Source organism: Solea solea, chromosome 1 (genome assembly GCF_958295425.1).
Source record: "Solea solea chromosome 1, fSolSol10.1, whole genome shotgun sequence".
Taxonomy (NCBI): domain Eukaryota; kingdom Metazoa; phylum Chordata; class Actinopteri; order Pleuronectiformes; family Soleidae; genus Solea; species Solea solea.
The window spans coordinates 22,280,648-22,297,497 of NC_081134.1; the positions used below are offsets into that span (position 1 = coordinate 22,280,648).

At 41.6% G+C, this 16,850-nt stretch overlaps 2 protein-coding genes across 4 annotated transcripts; both read right to left on the minus strand.

Moving 5' to 3' along the window:
• Positions 1–162: 162 nt before the first annotated feature.
• On the minus strand, positions 163–10,271 carry saga (S-antigen; retina and pineal gland (arrestin) a). Of its 3 annotated transcripts, XM_058627455.1 has the most exons (15): positions 10,241–10,271; positions 8,733–8,801; positions 8,585–8,645; positions 7,779–7,823; positions 7,354–7,553; positions 6,670–6,729; positions 6,484–6,551; positions 6,264–6,399; positions 6,086–6,170; positions 5,326–5,398; positions 4,663–4,800; positions 4,255–4,332; positions 2,731–2,745; positions 1,633–1,685; positions 163–1,357 (listed from the first exon to the last, which is right to left on the minus strand). In XM_058627455.1, the coding sequence occupies exons 2-15, from the start codon at positions 8,778–8,780 to the stop codon at positions 1,308–1,310; spliced, it is 1,110 nt and encodes a 369-aa protein (XP_058483438.1). In that variant the 5' UTR covers positions 8,781–8,801; positions 10,241–10,271; the 3' UTR covers positions 163–1,307. The 3 variants fall into 3 exon arrangements, with proteins under 3 accessions (XP_058483438.1, XP_058483420.1, XP_058483430.1); XM_058627437.1 differs by lacking the exon at positions 10,241–10,271 and having other exon boundaries at positions 8,733–9,177; XM_058627447.1 differs by lacking the exons at positions 2,731–2,745; positions 10,241–10,271 and having other exon boundaries at positions 8,733–9,176.
• Positions 10,272–12,426: 2,155 nt separating this feature from the next.
• cldn15la (claudin 15-like a) lies at positions 12,427–16,455 on the minus strand. Its single transcript, XM_058627547.1, has 5 exons — positions 16,016–16,455; positions 14,350–14,514; positions 14,076–14,157; positions 13,890–14,003; positions 12,427–12,646 (listed from the first exon to the last, which is right to left on the minus strand). The coding sequence occupies exons 1-5, from the start codon at positions 16,230–16,232 to the stop codon at positions 12,565–12,567; spliced, it is 660 nt and encodes a 219-aa protein (XP_058483530.1). The 5' UTR covers positions 16,233–16,455; the 3' UTR covers positions 12,427–12,564.
• Positions 16,456–16,850: the final 395 nt, after the last annotated feature.

Genomic DNA, 16,850 nt, shown 5'->3' on the forward strand with positions numbered 1-16,850 from the left:
TCTCAATGTCAGTGAATGTGGAAAAGTAACGGGGAGGGGTGCCTGTTAGACCCCGCCTCCTCGCATCAGCCCTCTAGTCAAAGCTCCACCCCCTAAAAAATACATGTAATATCTTTCACCGTTGTGTTACTAAATATAACAATGAGTTATCGGACCACGGCATGATGTTGAACGTTTATTGATAATGGCATAACTGATTAGCCCATGGCTACTCTGACAACAACAGGAAGGTGAATGTTACCCATCATGCACCAGGTGCATGCCAACTTCAGGGCCTATTATAACCCAAAATACACAATAATACAAAGTCATGTTTGTTTTTGTTTTCGCAGGTGGGCGGGGCAATTAGTGACAGTGGGTGTGGTGGTGTTTATGACTGTAAAGTGAGGATTTTCACAAATACGGTTTTTCAAAGAAATAAAGTTTACACACTACACACAAGAAATGCAGCGTTCCATTTGTAGTCGGATCTTGGAAACTTTTACATCAGTGGTAAACATCCACTGATGTCACGCCCACAGTTCCGACTTCTGATGTAAAATGGAATGCAGCAGACACACAAAGGTAAAGAGTTTAAACAGAGAGAGACGTTTAATGAAAGACTTTCAGATTCAGGAACAACTTCAAACACAAAAGAAACGTGACTAAAAGTCTAAAAGCCGTAAAACAATGATGTGAACACACAAAAGGGATAGACTAAGCTGTGTGAGCTAGAGAAATAACAGATTTTAGCCTCTTAACAGATGACTCAGTGAGTCTGCGATATCTTGAGCTGAGGTTTGTAAACCACTCACTCTCCCACACACAAGTGCATAGAGAAAATCTATGCATACTTTTAACATCATAGCACACAGGAGTTGTTGATCCGCTGCTGCCTCTATCACTAAGTTCATAGTGATGTCATTTTGTCAACGAATCCCTCGTTCAGATTGACCTCAGTGACACAAAGTGACCACACAAGGCGGCAGAGGACCAGCAGCTCCTGTGTCCCCGCAGCTTAAATCACTGATTTTCTCTATGGACTTTGGTGTGGCAGAGTAAGTGGTTTACAAAAGTCTGTCTGACAGTGAGATAAGAGTTCACTCTCTCACACCTGAACAACACATGTCTGCGTGTTAGCGTGTTAGCATGCTGGCAGCTAAGAGGAAAACCACTGAACGGGAAACTGCTCCTTTAATTCAACTGTGTCCGTCGCGCTCTAGCACAGACTCCCAGCATCCTTTGCTCCGGCCTCCTCTATTTCTCCTTGGCCGCCATATCTTCGCCGCCCGACACATTACCGTCCTCGTCGTCATCAATCATCCCCTTCAGGTATGAACGTTTGAACTCCTGGAACACCAGCTCCTCCTCCACCTCGCTGTGGAGACGACAACAACGACGACAACAAGAGAAAGAGAAAACCACTATATTTTAGTGCAAAGACTGACGGTATCAGGGCTAATCTCAGACACACACACACACACACACACACACACAGAAAGACAGGTGTCTTACCTCTCCTTTACTGTTGGCAGCAACAAAGACACAAACACATTTAGATCCTCTCTCTCTCTGTCTCTCTCTCATTTTTTTTGCTGAGTCATTTTTGTGTGTGAAGACGTGTGTAAAATGAAACACTGTGTGTGGTCATACCTGCGTCAGGTTTAGGATGCATCAGTTTGAAGGGAACCTCCAGGCCGACCTCACTGTAACACATCAATCAATACACTGATCAATAATCGATACATTGATTATTAATCAATACACTGATCATTAATCAATACACTGATCATCAATTGATACACTGATCAATAATCAATACACTGATAATCAATCGATACACTGATAATTAATCAATACACTGATCAATAATCAATACACTGATCATTAATCAATACACTGATCAATAATTGATACAGTGATCATTAATCGATACACTGATCAATAATCAATACACTGATCATTAGTCAATATACTGATCAATAATCAATACACTATAATCAATCAATACACTGCTCATTAATCAATACACTGATCAATAATCGATACACTGATCATTAATCAATACACTGATCATTAATCAATACACTGATCACCAATTGATACACTGATAATTAATCAATACACTGATCGATAATCGATACACTGATCGATAATCGATACACTGATCATTAATCAATACACTGATCAATAATCGATACAATGATCATTAATCAATACACTGATCATTAGTCAATACACTGATCAATAATAAATACACTATAATCAATCAATACACTGATAATCAATCAATTTATTATAATCAATCAATACACTGATAATCAATCAATACACTGATCAATAATCGATACACTGATCAATAATCGATACACTAATCGATACACTGATCAATAATCGATACACTGATCAACAATCAATACACTGATCAATAATGGATACACTGATAATCAATCAATACACTGATCATTAATCAATACACTGACCAATAATCAATATACTGATAATCAATCAATACACTGATCATTAACCAATACACTGATCAATAATCAATACACTGATAATCAATCAATACACTGATCATTAACCAATACACTGATCAATAATCAATATACTGATAATCAATCAATACACTGATCATTAATTGATACACTGATCAATAATCAATAATCAATACACTGATAATCAATCGATACATTGATCAATAATCAATACACTAATCATCAGTTAATGTTACTAAAGAAAAACACAAACCTTGAGCTCATCATCCTGTGAAGAGACAACAAACAACTTTACTTCATATACAATGAACTTTATAAATATTATAAATTACGGAGCCCGTCTGGTGACATGGGTGGGAAAAAAAATATTCCGTGGCCACGAATTAATAACGCGTGGGAACGAGATGATTCAAGTTCCATATTGATGGGGTGGTGTCATAGGCGCCGATTTATATTTTTGCCCGTCATATAAAGATCATATAATTCTGACTATATGGGGTGGCGTGCTCACTGCTTCTGAACATCTGATTTTACATAGAATTTCTTTGTTTTCTAATTCATGCTATAGCCTATTTTGATGGACTCAGAACACTGAGAGGGTGCTGTTCTATTCCGGCGGGTCAGAGGGAGAGAGAAGGTCCTGGGTCGGGAAGGAGCCGCTGCCCGTCTCTCTCTCTCTCTCTCTCTCTCTCTCTCTCCTCACTTATGTCAATAGAGGGAAAATTGAATAGGGCCGAAAGTTTTATTTACAAGATTAAACTGAGTGACACGGTCTCTGTCTATTGATCGCGCTGCACCTGTACACACACACACACACACGCACACACACACACACACACACACACACAGCTGTCCACGGTGCTGTGACACTGAACCGGCTATACAAGCAACTGATGCGCATATCATGCCCACACAACGATGGGACTTAATTATTCACCATACACACAGAGCTGTAATACTTTTCATTGGATAATGTGATTCCGATCATTTTAAAGATGCAGTTTTATTTATTTAGTTAGTTTGTTTTTTATTTTTTATTTTTTTGATGGCTATCCCCCGGTGGGTGCTCAAACCATAGGCACCCACGGGATCGGCGCCTATGGGTGGTGCCCAGTTTTGGTGCGGTCATCCACCTATAGCCATACAGTCTTCCAGGTCCTTCCAGCTGCTGCATGATGAAATCTATAACTTCCCCGAGGTCAGCATATTGTTTACGCTGCTTTTTGAGCAGCCGAATTAAGTGTCTCTTGCTCAGAATTGGTCCATGTCTAACCGCAAGTGACCTAATAATATCAATATAATTCATCCCTAGATTAAAATAAAAAGAAATCAGATCAAACTGGTCCATGTTTGCGGCTGAAGCTACTGATGCCAGAAAGTCAACAGTCTCACTGATGAAATGACTAACATTTCTTAATAACGCGTGGCCACCTAATAATCATCTCGTTCCCATGCATTAAACAAGTCGTGGCCACAGAATAGGATCTCGTCCCACGCGTAATTTGTGGCCACGGAATATTTTTTTTCCACCTATGTCACCAGAAGGGCGCAGTAATAAATAGTAAAAACATTATAAATATTATAAATAGTATAAACATTATAAATATTATAAACATTATAAATATCATAAACTTTATAAAGATTAGAAATATTATAAACATTATACACAGTGAACAGTAGAACTGTAAACAAGTGTACACACACACACACACACACACAAACTAAACTTCATGTGACCATGAATACAGAAAATGTCTTGAAAGAGAAACAGACTCACCCTCCAACGATGAGTTTCACTGTGACTTTGTATGAAACCATGATTCCCATGACCTCCTTCAACACTCCCTCCTTTACACTGAAAGAGAAGAAGAGAGTGACACACACACACACACACACACACACATGTTCGACATTCATGACTTGAGGGGACATTTCCTGGAGACATACTCTAACCTTAACCACAAATACTACTGGCCTAATCCTAACCCTAAACTTAAAACATATCTTCACCTTAAAATGTAGTCATTTACGTTATGGGGACTTGATTTTTGTCCCCACAAGGAAGACAAGTCCCCATAATGTGACTGTATTAACATGTTTAGGTCCCCACAACATTAGTAATACCTGGACACACACACACACACACACACACACAGATGGCCCTGTGCTCTGATTGGTCGCTCACATGCTGGACGAGGCCAGGTTTGTGTCCTCGTGCTTGAGTTTTCCGTCCAGAGCGATGCCCCTCCTCTCCCTGTTGTTGACCAGTAGGGGCAGCAGAGCGTAGGTTTTCTGCAGCGTGGCTCCGGCCGACACAGAGTCTCTGAAGGTTTCAGACGTTATTATTATTAATGATATAGAGTGTATTATATTACAACAGCGGGACAGACCATAATCAGTCAGCTCATCATTATTTTATCACGACAGCTGTAAAAGGTTGTGGTGGTCACATATGAAGCTGTTAATGACAATAACACAATTTTTCTGTGTAACTGTGTAACAAATATTGTTCTCAAAAAAAGGAAGAAATACAGAGCCAAACATGCCTCTGCGAAAATGTTTCCAACCACCACCAGAGGGAGCTCACGTACCACAGTTTGAGAACCACAGACCTATGGTTTTTTGTGGTGATCCACTGAAATGTAGTTTGTGTTCACGTCACATGTGGTGTCCCACAAGGCTCAACTTTGGGACCTCTGTTATTTCTCAAACAGGTGAATGATCTTTATTTGATTTCTGTTATGAAAGTCCAGTTTAATCATTTTATAATCAAGCTACGAGATCGTTAATGATCAACATATACAGTATATGATGATATAATGATATTTCTCTGTGTGCCGACTATTACCCAAACTCCTCGATAGCCACAGCTTTCACATAACTGTCGTTGGAGTACAGCACCACCGTGGCCACCTGATCCACTGAGGAGACAAAAACAAGTCATCACTAACAAGTGTGATCAGAGACTAACGTCACATGTTCAGACACACTTTTCCAACAGGAAATTGAAGTTTGTAAACCACTCACTTTCTCACACTAAAGTTCATAGAGAAAATCACAACTCCTGTGTGCTGTGATGTTAAAATCACTGATTTTCTCTATTGGGTTTGGTGTGGGAGAGTGAGTGGTTTACAAACTTCAGTTTAACACTTACAGAACTGATTCTAGGCCCTTAACAAAAGACATAATGAATAAAATCTACGTCAATTTAAGTCATGTTCACGTCTTTATCTCACTGTTACACAGACTTTTGTAAACCACTCACTCTCCCACACCAAACCCAATAGAGAAAATCAGTGATTTAAACATCACAGCACACAGGAGTTGTTGATCCACTGCTGCCTCCATCACTATGTTTAAATGTCTGATTTTGTAAAATTCGGCTTTTAAAATCTTTTAGAAATCCTTACCTCAGTGACACAAAGTGACCACACGAGGCAGTAGTAGAGCAGCAGGTCCTGTGTCCCTGTGAGCTAAAATCACTGATTTTCTCCATGAGGTTTGGTGTGGTTTACAAACTTTTGTTGAGTGTGTCAGTGCCTCACACGTCCACACGACAAAACACGTGACCTTTGTCTTTTATAAACCAAAGTGAGATTGATTCTTACCTGAGACGATGATGTTCTTGATGTTCTTGCTGGAGCTGTTGGTGACGCTCACGTGCACCTTGATGACCTCACCGTGGTAGAAAATCTGAAAACATCCACATCAGCAGAGCTCATGGTGGACACGGTCACACGGTGACCGGTGGAGACGTGAGATGAGGACGAAAGGGACGTGTCTCACCTCTTTATCCAGACTGGCCTTGACGTGCAGTGGTTTGTCGGACATGACAAAGTCCCGAGTTGTTTCAACAGAGGGCGCCACTCCCTCGCTCTCTGGAGCGAACTGGACCTTCCTGATCATCAGCTTCACAGTGCTCCTGGTGGACAAAGCACAGTATCACACCCTGTGTTGTTTTTATTGACCGCGCAGCTGCGTCAAGGTTTTTTTGTCTTTGACTGACCGCTTGCGAACTTTAGCGTCCTGACTCTCAGCGCTGAATGCTTTGATCTCAAACTCCACTGCACATTGCTACAGACAGAAGAGACATCGTCATCGTCATCATCATCATCATCATCATCATCATCATCATCATCATCATCACCATCACCATCAGTTGCTGCTGGTTTAAATCCTGAGGTGTAAATACCTTTCCGATGTCATGCTGTGCCGGCTGCATAGCCACTGAGCAAGGCAGGTTGTCAGGAAACTGAAAACAAAAGACAATGAAACACACGTCAGATATAAAATACTGATCAATGAGTAATTTCTACAAATGCTTCAACTCAAGTGTGGACAGAATAATAGTTTTTAGTGTGATTTATAAAAGAGTGTCAATCAATCAATAAGAATGATTACATTTTCGGAGAAAAATGATAGTAGTCTACGATATCTACGTCACATGTTTCACGTCTTTATCTCACTGTTAGACAGATTTTTCAACAGGAAACTGAAGTTTCTAAACCACTTACTCTCCCACACCAAAGACCAGAGAGAAAATCAGTGATTTTAGCTCACAGGGACACAGGAGCTGCTGGTCTACTGTCAGTTTTACTCTAAAAGACTGATTCTAGGCCCTCAACAAAAGACATATTGAATAAAATCCACATGACTTTAAGTCTACAATATTTTTAAGAACATGTTCACGTCTTTATCTCACTGTTAGACAGACTTTTCCAACAAGAAACTCAAATTTCGTAAACCGTAAATTCTCTCACACCAAACCAAATAACGAAAATCAGCGATTTTAGCATCACAGCAAACAGTTGTGTCCACAAAGAGGCGTGTGGACAGTGAGTGGACAGTGTGTGGACAGTGAGGAGTTGTCTCTCACCTCAAAGAAGAACGGGAATGCGTTGTCTCCTAGCTTGCGCAGCAGCCGCGCCTGTGTCTTGGTGTGGACACCTTTGTCTCTGTCCTGCAGTGGAGGATACACCTGCCGCGTGGACATGTACAGCTCCCTGCGGAACGCGATTCCCATCACGTCCATGTCGTCTCTGCCGTAGCGAAAGGTGCAAGACAGGGTGACGAACACTAGAGGGCAGAAGAGAAACCGGAGGCTACCGTTACCATCATCTCCTATTGGACGAGACCAGCTGTCAATCACACTGTGTGGTCCAGTGTGAAGATCATCTGAACAAGGAAATGAAGTGCAGTCGCCTCCTGGTGGCTGTCCGACATATTTTCTTTTCCTATTTGTCTTGACTTTGTCCAGGTTTGTTAAACAGTGTTTTTTTTTTGGACAATCCTTCGTCTCACCTTTCCGTCCCTGCAGAGCCTCAGGATCAATGAGGACAACGCCATCTAGTGGTAGAAAAAAAAAACAGATTTACATAATATTTTAGTTTAGAAAATAAAATATGTAATTTCAGAATAAAGTGAAACAGAACACACTGTTTGTGGGATGCAAAAATAAAACACATTTAAAGGGAAAGTTCAGGGTTTTGTTTCACATGTGGTTTTATTATAAAAAAAACGTATTAAATAAAATCTACGTCACATGTTCTCGTCTTTATCTCACTGTTAGACAGACTTTTCCAACAGGAAACTAAAGTTTGTAAACCACTCACTCTCCCACACCAAAGTCCATAGAGAAAATCAGTGATTTTAACATCACTAAGTTTAAATTTACTATTTTGTCAGTTCAGTGTTTGAAATCCTTCACTCAGATTTACCGCAGTGACACAAAGTGACCACACGAGGCAGCAGAGGACCACCTGTGTCCCCGCCAGCTAAAATCACTGATTTTCTCTATGGACTTTGGTGTGGGAGAGTGAGTGGTTTACAAACTTCTGTTTCCTGTTGAAAAGTCTGTCTAACAGTGAGATAAAGATGTGAACATGTGACGATCTTAGAGATCGTAGACTATTAGATTATTTTTGGTTAAGTGATTCCAAAACACTGGGTTCGGGACCCACAGATGGGTTGATGGAGATTTTCTTCAGGTCCTTTAAAACATTGTCACAAATTTGGGTCACAATTGTTTTTTTAAAAGTTCATAGTTTTAGTTAACATGTTAGCATGTGATTGTGTTGTGGGGTCAAAGGTCACATGGACAAACTCACCCACTGGTTCCACAGAGTCGACGCGGTCCACAAAGTCTCGTTTTCCCATGTACACGCCCACCTGACGCAGGAGAGAAGACGCTGCGGTGAAGTTAACACACAGAGAAATGACTTGTTTGTATGTTTGTGTGTTTGTCTGGTCACTCACCGACTTGTCCTTACAGATTTTCTTGAACACGACATTTTTCGGACTCATGTTGACGTAGCGACGGCGAGGCTGAAACACAAAGACGTCAGAGTGTGTGAGGCCTGTGGCCATGCCCCCGATGACATCACCATTACGGAAAAAAACCATAAAAGACTTTGGAGTAAAAGCTTTTGATTGTAAATCATATTTACCCCAAAGTCTCCATGTTTCTATGTTTGATTTATCTTTTATTCACAAATCCAAAGTTTTCAGGAAAAAAAATGTCTCTTCACTCTGTGACTGTACAAATTAAAACGAAGACTATTGTACTTTTATTTCGTTATTTTTTATTCATGTACTTCAATAAAGCACTTTTGAGAGGAACATTTTAGACAAAATAAGTGGAAATAAATCTTGAGAGCAGGTCCTCCCCAAAATCTTGAAGCCCCCTCCCCCAAATGTGGGCGTGGCTTGTCCACCTGCTCAGAGTCATGTGACAACAATGATGACATAAATGTCAACATTTCAAGGGAAAACCTTAAAATATGATAGAAAGTCCAAACTTAGATGAGAAAATGTTGAAAAGTCATAATTATGATAGACGAGATAAAACTGTAAACTGTGAGTTATGATGTCAACATAAACAAAACAATCAGAAAAAAAGTGAAAATAAATACATGAAAAGTCAAACTGAGGTGTGCGTGTGTGTGTGTGAGAGAGAGAGCGAGAGTGTGTGTGTGTGAGAGAGAGAGTGTGTGTGTGTGAAAGAAAGTGTGGGTGTGTGTGTGTGTGTGTGTGAGAGAGAGAGAGAGAGTGTGTGTGTGTGAAAGAAAGTGTGGGTGTGTGTGTGTGTGTGTGTGTGTGTCACCTTGTTGAGGTGACAGATTTAAAGCGACTTATCTCCTCTGAGCTTTTCCATCTCGTTAAAAACGTCTCTGATGTTTTTTTCAGTGAATAAAAAAACTTTGTTTTTTTAATAAACAGAAAAATAAAAAATGCATTCAGTGACGTTGTCAAATAATAATATAAAAACAAAAACTGTAAATGTTTACTATATTATACTATAAACACAAACAATGTTCCTGCTTTAAATTGATTTATTTTCTTTATAACATTTAAATCTATCTCTTTTCATCTTTACATATATGTGTATGTATAATGTCCAAAAGTAAAGAGAATGAGACACACACACAGACAGAGACACACTCACACAGAGACAGACACACATACAAGACAGACAGACACACGCACACACACACACACACACACTCACACAGAGACAGACACATACACAGACAGACACACACACACACAGACAGACAGAGACACACAAAGATACAGACAGACAGACACACATACACACACAGACAGACAGACAGACAGAGACACACATACACAGACAGACACACACACAGACAGACAGAGACACACAGACACACAGACAGACAGAGACACACACAGAGACACAGACAGACAGACACACAGATAGACAGAGACACAGACGGACACAGACAGACAGACAGACTCACCTGAGCAGCTGATGTGAAGGTGAGTCGTTGAATAATCAGAGGCTTTATATGTGAACTGTCAGTCACAACCTCATCAACTCCATCCAATAGCCAATCAGAAGGCTCGGCTGTGACCTTTGACACCCGCCCCCCCCCCCCCCCACACACACACACACACACACACACACACACTTCCTGTGAATGAGACACTGAGAGGATTGAAGTGGGTTCCCCTTCAGTCAGCACAACACTGCAGATTAGAGAGAGAGACAGACAGACAGAGAAAGAGACAGAGAGAGAGAGAGACAGACAGAGAAAGAGACAGACAGAGAGCAAGAGAGAGAGAGACAGACAGACAGAGAGACAGACAGAGAGACAGAGAGTGTGTGTGTGTGTGTGTGTGTGTGTGTGTGTCTTTGTGCTCGCGAGTGTGTGTGTGTGCAGCTTTAATCCACTGTTCTCTCTGTCAGCAGTGAACAGACACAGGTGGATTATTGTTGTCGTGCACTGCATTATCATCATTATTACACAAGAGATTATCACACACACACAGACACGCATACACACAGACACACACACGGACACACACACACACACACACAGATAGGCAGACAGACAGACACATACACAGACACACACACGGACACACACACACACACACACATGCACACATACACACAGACACACACTGTTACGACCAGGCTAAAGGGGTAGACGGAAGTAACATAACAACCAGATTTTTTACGGTTAAACAAAGATATTTATTAATTATAATTTCAAATTGCTTCAATTAACAAAAGGAGGTGAGGTATTAACTGGAAACAAAGGGCGAGTGGATGCTGTTCAAATCAATAAATAAATAGAACAAAAGGAGAACTCGCTAACCTGGAGCCTTGATTAAATAAAAAAGAAACGATAAAGGAAAACCTCACTACTATACTGCTCCCTAAAAACCAAAATACACATGAAAACAGCACCCCTAAACTAATGTGAGATACAGAAAAGTCAGAGTGCAAAACAGTGTTTTTTCCCCTGCTAAATTCTGCCCTGTCCCCGCAACAACCAAACTGACCTCCACGAATCTCATTCACTTAACACCAGATAACACATATGCTTCTCCCTGTTACGAACAAGGCGGGCTCAGCAACACACAAAGATGAGCCGCCTCGTCGCTCCAATGACTGCCAGTTAAATAAAGGAAGTCATGGCATCACAGCAACTGGGCTCCTCTGGTTGGCAGTGGAGAACAGACGGCACACCAATCCGGGACCCCCGAGCTTCCAGGCAGGGGACCAATCGGAGACAGACACACACAGACACACACACACGGACACCCACACGCAGACAGACACACACACACACACACACACACACACACACACACGGACACACAGACAGACACACACACACACACACACACACGGACACACAGACAGACACACACGCAGACAGACACACACACACAGACACACACACGGACACCCCTACACACACAGACAGACACAGACACACACACACACAGACATTTGTTGGTGGATAATTTGTATCACAAACAGAAGACAAGTTAAAGAAATGAGGGTGGGACACGTCATCAAACTGGTGGGTGTGGAAACATGACAGGAAGTACCTGTGTCTCCAACAAGAGAAGGATGTGAAATTTCAATATAAAACAGGAAGTGGCCCAGAATGAACAGATGTCACACAGAAAGGCACAAAACAACTTCAGAAGGACACAAAGAGACATAAAAAAAACACAAAACAACTTCGGAAGGACACAAAGAGACATGAAAAAGACCCAAAACAACTTCGGAAGGACACAAAGAGACATGAAAAAGACCCAAAACAACTTCGGAAGGACACAAAGAGACATGAAAAAGACACAAAACAACTTCGGAAGGACACAAAGAGACATAAAAAAGACCCAAAACAACTTCGGAAGGACACAAAGAGACATAAAAAAGACACAAAACAACTTCGGAAGGACACAGAGACATAAAAAAGACACAAAACAACTTCAGAAGGACACAAAGAGACATAAAAAAACAGAAACGAGTGAAATGACATGCATTCTAAAAGTGTGTAACACACACACATTAAAAGTGTGTAATACATACGTACATTAACACACAAACTTATTTTCTTATGTAAAACAAGCTTTATTCAGCAAACAACAAACTTTAACATTAAGATTAAACACAAAAACGTCGTCTCTTCCTCACATTTAAATTTTTAATTTCAAAACAACAACAAAAAACCTCTCATTGTTCCCAAGATATTTGTCAAAGCTGCCACACGAGGGCAGCAGAGAGCAGTGTGTGTGTGTGTGTGTGTGTGTGTGTGTGTGTTCAGACATATGCTCTGGCTGAATCTGGATCAGACTTGGCTGTAGCCGTGTAGACCGTCTTTGGTGGGTTTCCATAGAACCCTCTGAAAAAACAAGAGACATAGAGACATAATGAAGTGAGCTGAATCATAGTAAGTGCTGACAGTGCTGTGAGCGCCCCCTGCTGCTGAGAACCAGCCTGACATACAGAGGCTTATAAATGAGCACATGAAATACTTTTAATAAATGCATGAATATAGTTATTATTTTCACATTTTAAATATTTAACTTCATTTATTAATTAATTTTTCTTACAATATACAGTACAATGTGGAAATAGATATATTACAGCATTGTAGAGTAGTGTGTGTGTGTGTGTGTATATATATGTATTCAAAGTTAAAATAAACAAAATATACAAACTTTCAAACTGCCAAAATAACACGTCAACAACAAATCTATGGATCACACCAAGCATCTAATGACAGAGACGTCATTATTTCATCAGGACAGGCCGGGGTAACGCTGTCCTCTGCTGGACACTGTGAGCACCAGCGTCCACAGAGGCGGAGCCTATCATCTCTGACAACGTCGCTGTCAAACTATAAATACGTCATATCTTCATACACAAACCACATGTTTGTATTCTAAATTACTAATTTCTCACCTCAAATGATGTTAAAACTTTGTTCCGGGACACAGAGAAATATTTATTTCAGATTTTTATTTGTATTATCTGCTGCTATGTTCCGCCAAAATGCATTCTGGGATACATGGCCATCCCAAGTACGCTTAAGTCACCTCCGATGCATACTTGGTAAAAATGGGCGGCGCGAGAACACTTTCCGGGTTTGAGAACCGTCCTCGCTGTTCACTTACTTGAGAATTGGAACAGCACTTGGACTGAGGCTGATGACGTTTTCACAAGTACGGGAGTACGCAAGTACGCAAGTACACAAGTACACAAGTACACACAAGTCACATCAGGAGCAGTGCCAGGTCTATGGAGGAAGCCATTTTGGACCTCCATGTTTATACAGGAGCCCACAGTGGACAAACTAAACATGTTTTGATGCTAAGTGAAAGCTACGGGGGTTCAACAACACACTTGGAAGAGAGGAGTGAGGTGAGGGACGTTCAGCTGTGACATGAAACCAAGATTACTCACTGTATCTTGAAGTGGCTAAAACCAGTTTTTCCTCATGTCACAGAAAGTGACATCAGCATGTTTACAATGACTGGAAGTGACATCAGCATGTTTACACTGACAGGAAGTGACATTAGCATGTTTACAGGGACAGGAAGTGACATCAGCTGACAGGTCACAGTGAAACTTTGAACATTTACCCTTTCTTTTCTCCTGCCGATGCTTTGCAACACGCAGTGCAGAGTAAAGCCCCGCCCAGGAACGCCAGACTGGCTCCACCCCATCCCAGGAAGAGACCGGTGCCCAGCTCGAACCTTTAAAAACATGTGACGCAGTGAATCCGCTGTAAACAAGTGACAGAGTGAACACATGAGCGGTGATCTCACCTCACGCCGCCATAGAATGGGTTGTTGAAGTCCTGGACGACTCTGTAGGCGTACCAGGAACACGCGATCAACACGCACAGACCTGCAAACACAAACACATGTGATCACCAACCAGAGATGGTGCCGCGCTCGCTCCACGCCACGTGCTGACTCCACGCACTCACACCACACCCCCACACTCGCACCACACCCCCACGCTCGCACCACACCCCCACACTCGCACCACACCCCACGTTCTCTCCACGCCCCGTATGCCGTCAGCTCGTGGACTCACCGGAGAGCATGCTTAGGATTCCCCCGGTGAAGGCGATCTTGGCCTTGGTCTGGTCCGTGGTCGAACCGATCCTGATGCACTTGACGCCGAGCAGAGACACGACCATGCACGCCAGGCCCATGAGCAGAGCGATGATCATGAGAGCGCGACACGCCTGCACGTAACCTGCACACAGAGAGGAAACGTTCACACATCAAAAAATAACGTCACTTTAAGTCTACGATGTCCACGTCTTTATCTCACAGTGAGACAGAATTTCCCAACAGGAAACTGAAGTTTGTAAACACTCACTCTCCTACACCAAACCTCACAGAGAAAATCAGTGATTTTAACATCACACACACAGGAGTTGTTGATCCACTGTTTCCTCCATCACTAAGTTCAAATGTCATGTTTTAATGAATTCGGCCTAAATTTCTCATTTAGACTTAACTCAGTGACACAAAGTGACCACACGAGGCAGCAGAGGACCAGCAGCTCCTGTGTCGCTGCGAGCTAAAATCACAAACAACCAAGGTTTTTATTAAAACTAAACAAATAACAAAAACAAAAGTTTTTAGTTTTGTTTTTTAAAATTGATTTCTTACATAATAAGCCTTCATATGAAGTGTCTTTTATTTTGAAAGGTTGTATTTGAGACGGACATTCATTCATTCGTAATAAAATGTTTTCAATTCGTTTTTGTTAAACGTAACATTGGTGATGGAGTTAATCGAGTTGAGTGGGTTCATCTACGTGAATCAAACCTCTTTTTAAATGTTGCTGCTGTTTTTCCCTCAGATTGAACTGAACAATGTGATGTGTGTAACGAGGGTTATTCTTTATTTATTATTTATGTTGTCATGTTCATGTGTGTCTCTTTGAGTAACTGCTCGTCCTGGTCATTTATTAGTGACCCATAAAAACCGCTGCCGCGCCTCTTTATGATCGTCTCTTATTTGAGCAGAACAATCAGCCACATTCACTCATAACATACAGTATTTAAGGTGAAGGGGTGAAAAGAGAGTGTTTTAACACTGTGATGTTTTAAGACGTCGTGTTTTAAAACACTGCAATCTTTTATTTAATTAATTAATTAAACCTTCATCAAGGTTGTAACCTTCGATCATTATCGACTCAAAACACCACGGAAGAGTATGAGGGACCCATGTAAACGAGAATTAAAAAAACAAAAAAAAAGAAAACAGCATGAATTCTGAGAGATTGGAATCCGTGTAACAACTCTAATCTCAGAATTTTTGACAAACCAGAATTCCAACTTTAATCTCTTGGAATTCTGCTTCGTCCTGTTTATACTTTCCCTCCATTTTACCTTCAGTGGAGGACAAAGCACAAAATGGCTGCCAGTAAAAGTAAAAAACACTAATATTGAGCAATTCAGTGACAAATGGATTCCTACGCTTGATTTTTTTACATTAGACGTGAATTTAAAATAAAAGAGGAGAACAGGTTTGATCCTGGTCATGATTTGATGATTAGATTTTAGGCGGGAAAATCCAGAGAGCAGCTTCACATGCTTTCTTGTTTTCTGTCAAATTTCAGTTTATTTCCCCACAGTTTGTCAATGATTTCATTCTCTTCTGTTTTTTTTTTCAATCATTATATTCATTAGAGCCACAAATCTTGTTCAAACAAAGGCTAAAGACTAAGGAAGACAAACTCTTACCGGGGAGACCGAGCAGCGTCTCAAAGTCCCGACACTCGGCGATGCCGGCGCTGTTCTCCGCACACGAGTGCCACAGGTTCTCAAACTGCCTCTGTGAGATGATGACGCTGCCGGACACGGTGGAGATCTTCCAGTAGTCGTTGGCGAGCGACGCTCCATTGAGCAGCCAGCTGATGATGCACATGAGGAACCCGGTCGCCTGCACAGCCGTCGACATGGTGGACACTTTTCCTGGTCAGAGACAACGTGAGAGGAAAGCCTGTCAGCTGCGAGTGGAGCCTGTGGACAGTCAGGGCTGGAGAAGGCTGTGAAGGCCTGGTCCAGGAGCAGTGCAGTGAGGCTGGTTGGATGGTTGGTTGGTTGATTGGTTGGTGGACGCTCTGGTCTGATCTGGTCTCTGTCCTTTGATAATGTGGCGTCTGTCTCTGACAGCAGGACTTTACTCTCTGACAGGAGCCATAAAACCGCACCTGCCTTAGTTACTGTGACCATGATGACGATGATGAGGATGATGATGAGGACAGCTGATCTGCAGACACACCTCAGTCGGTCCCTGAAACCAGACACAGAAACCAGAAACTGTTTGTTCACTGGGGTGACATGTGAGTCATTGGTGTTACCCACTGAACCCCACACACAGTGTGAAGTTCTCAATCACAGTCCTGTCTCACGATATCTGTGTGACATGTTCACGTCTTTATCTCACTGTTAGACAGACTGTAAACCACTCACCACAGGAGCTGCTGGTCCTCTGCTGCCTCGTGTGGTCACTTTATGACACTGACATTAATCTGAATGTATGATTTCTAAAGCCAAAGTGACAAAAAAAGACATT

Bases quoted from the DNA above. Each gene is read 5' to 3' on its own strand.
- saga (XM_058627437.1), bottom strand. From the start codon at position 8,879: ATGGTTTTTTTCCGTAATGGTGATGTCATCGGGGGCATGGCCACAGGC. The intron at 8,646-8,732 runs GTGAGTGACCAG...CTCCTGCGTCAG, and splicing joins AAATCTGTAAGGACAAGTCG to GTGGGCGTGTACATGGGAAA. The intron at 7,554-7,778 runs GTGAGACGAAGG...TCTGCCCTCTAG, and splicing joins GGCTCTGCAGGGACGGAAAG to TGTTCGTCACCCTGTCTTGC.
- cldn15la (XM_058627547.1), bottom strand. From the start codon at position 16,232: ATGTCGACGGCTGTGCAGGCGACCGGGTTCCTCATGTGCATCATCAGC. The intron at 14,515-16,015 runs GTAAGAGTTTGT...CTCTGTGTGCAG, and splicing joins GACGCTGCTCGGTCTCCCCG to GTTACGTGCAGGCGTGTCGC. The intron at 14,004-14,075 runs GTGAGATCACCG...ATGTTTTTAAAG, and splicing joins CCATTCTATGGCGGCGTGAG to GTTCGAGCTGGGCACCGGTC.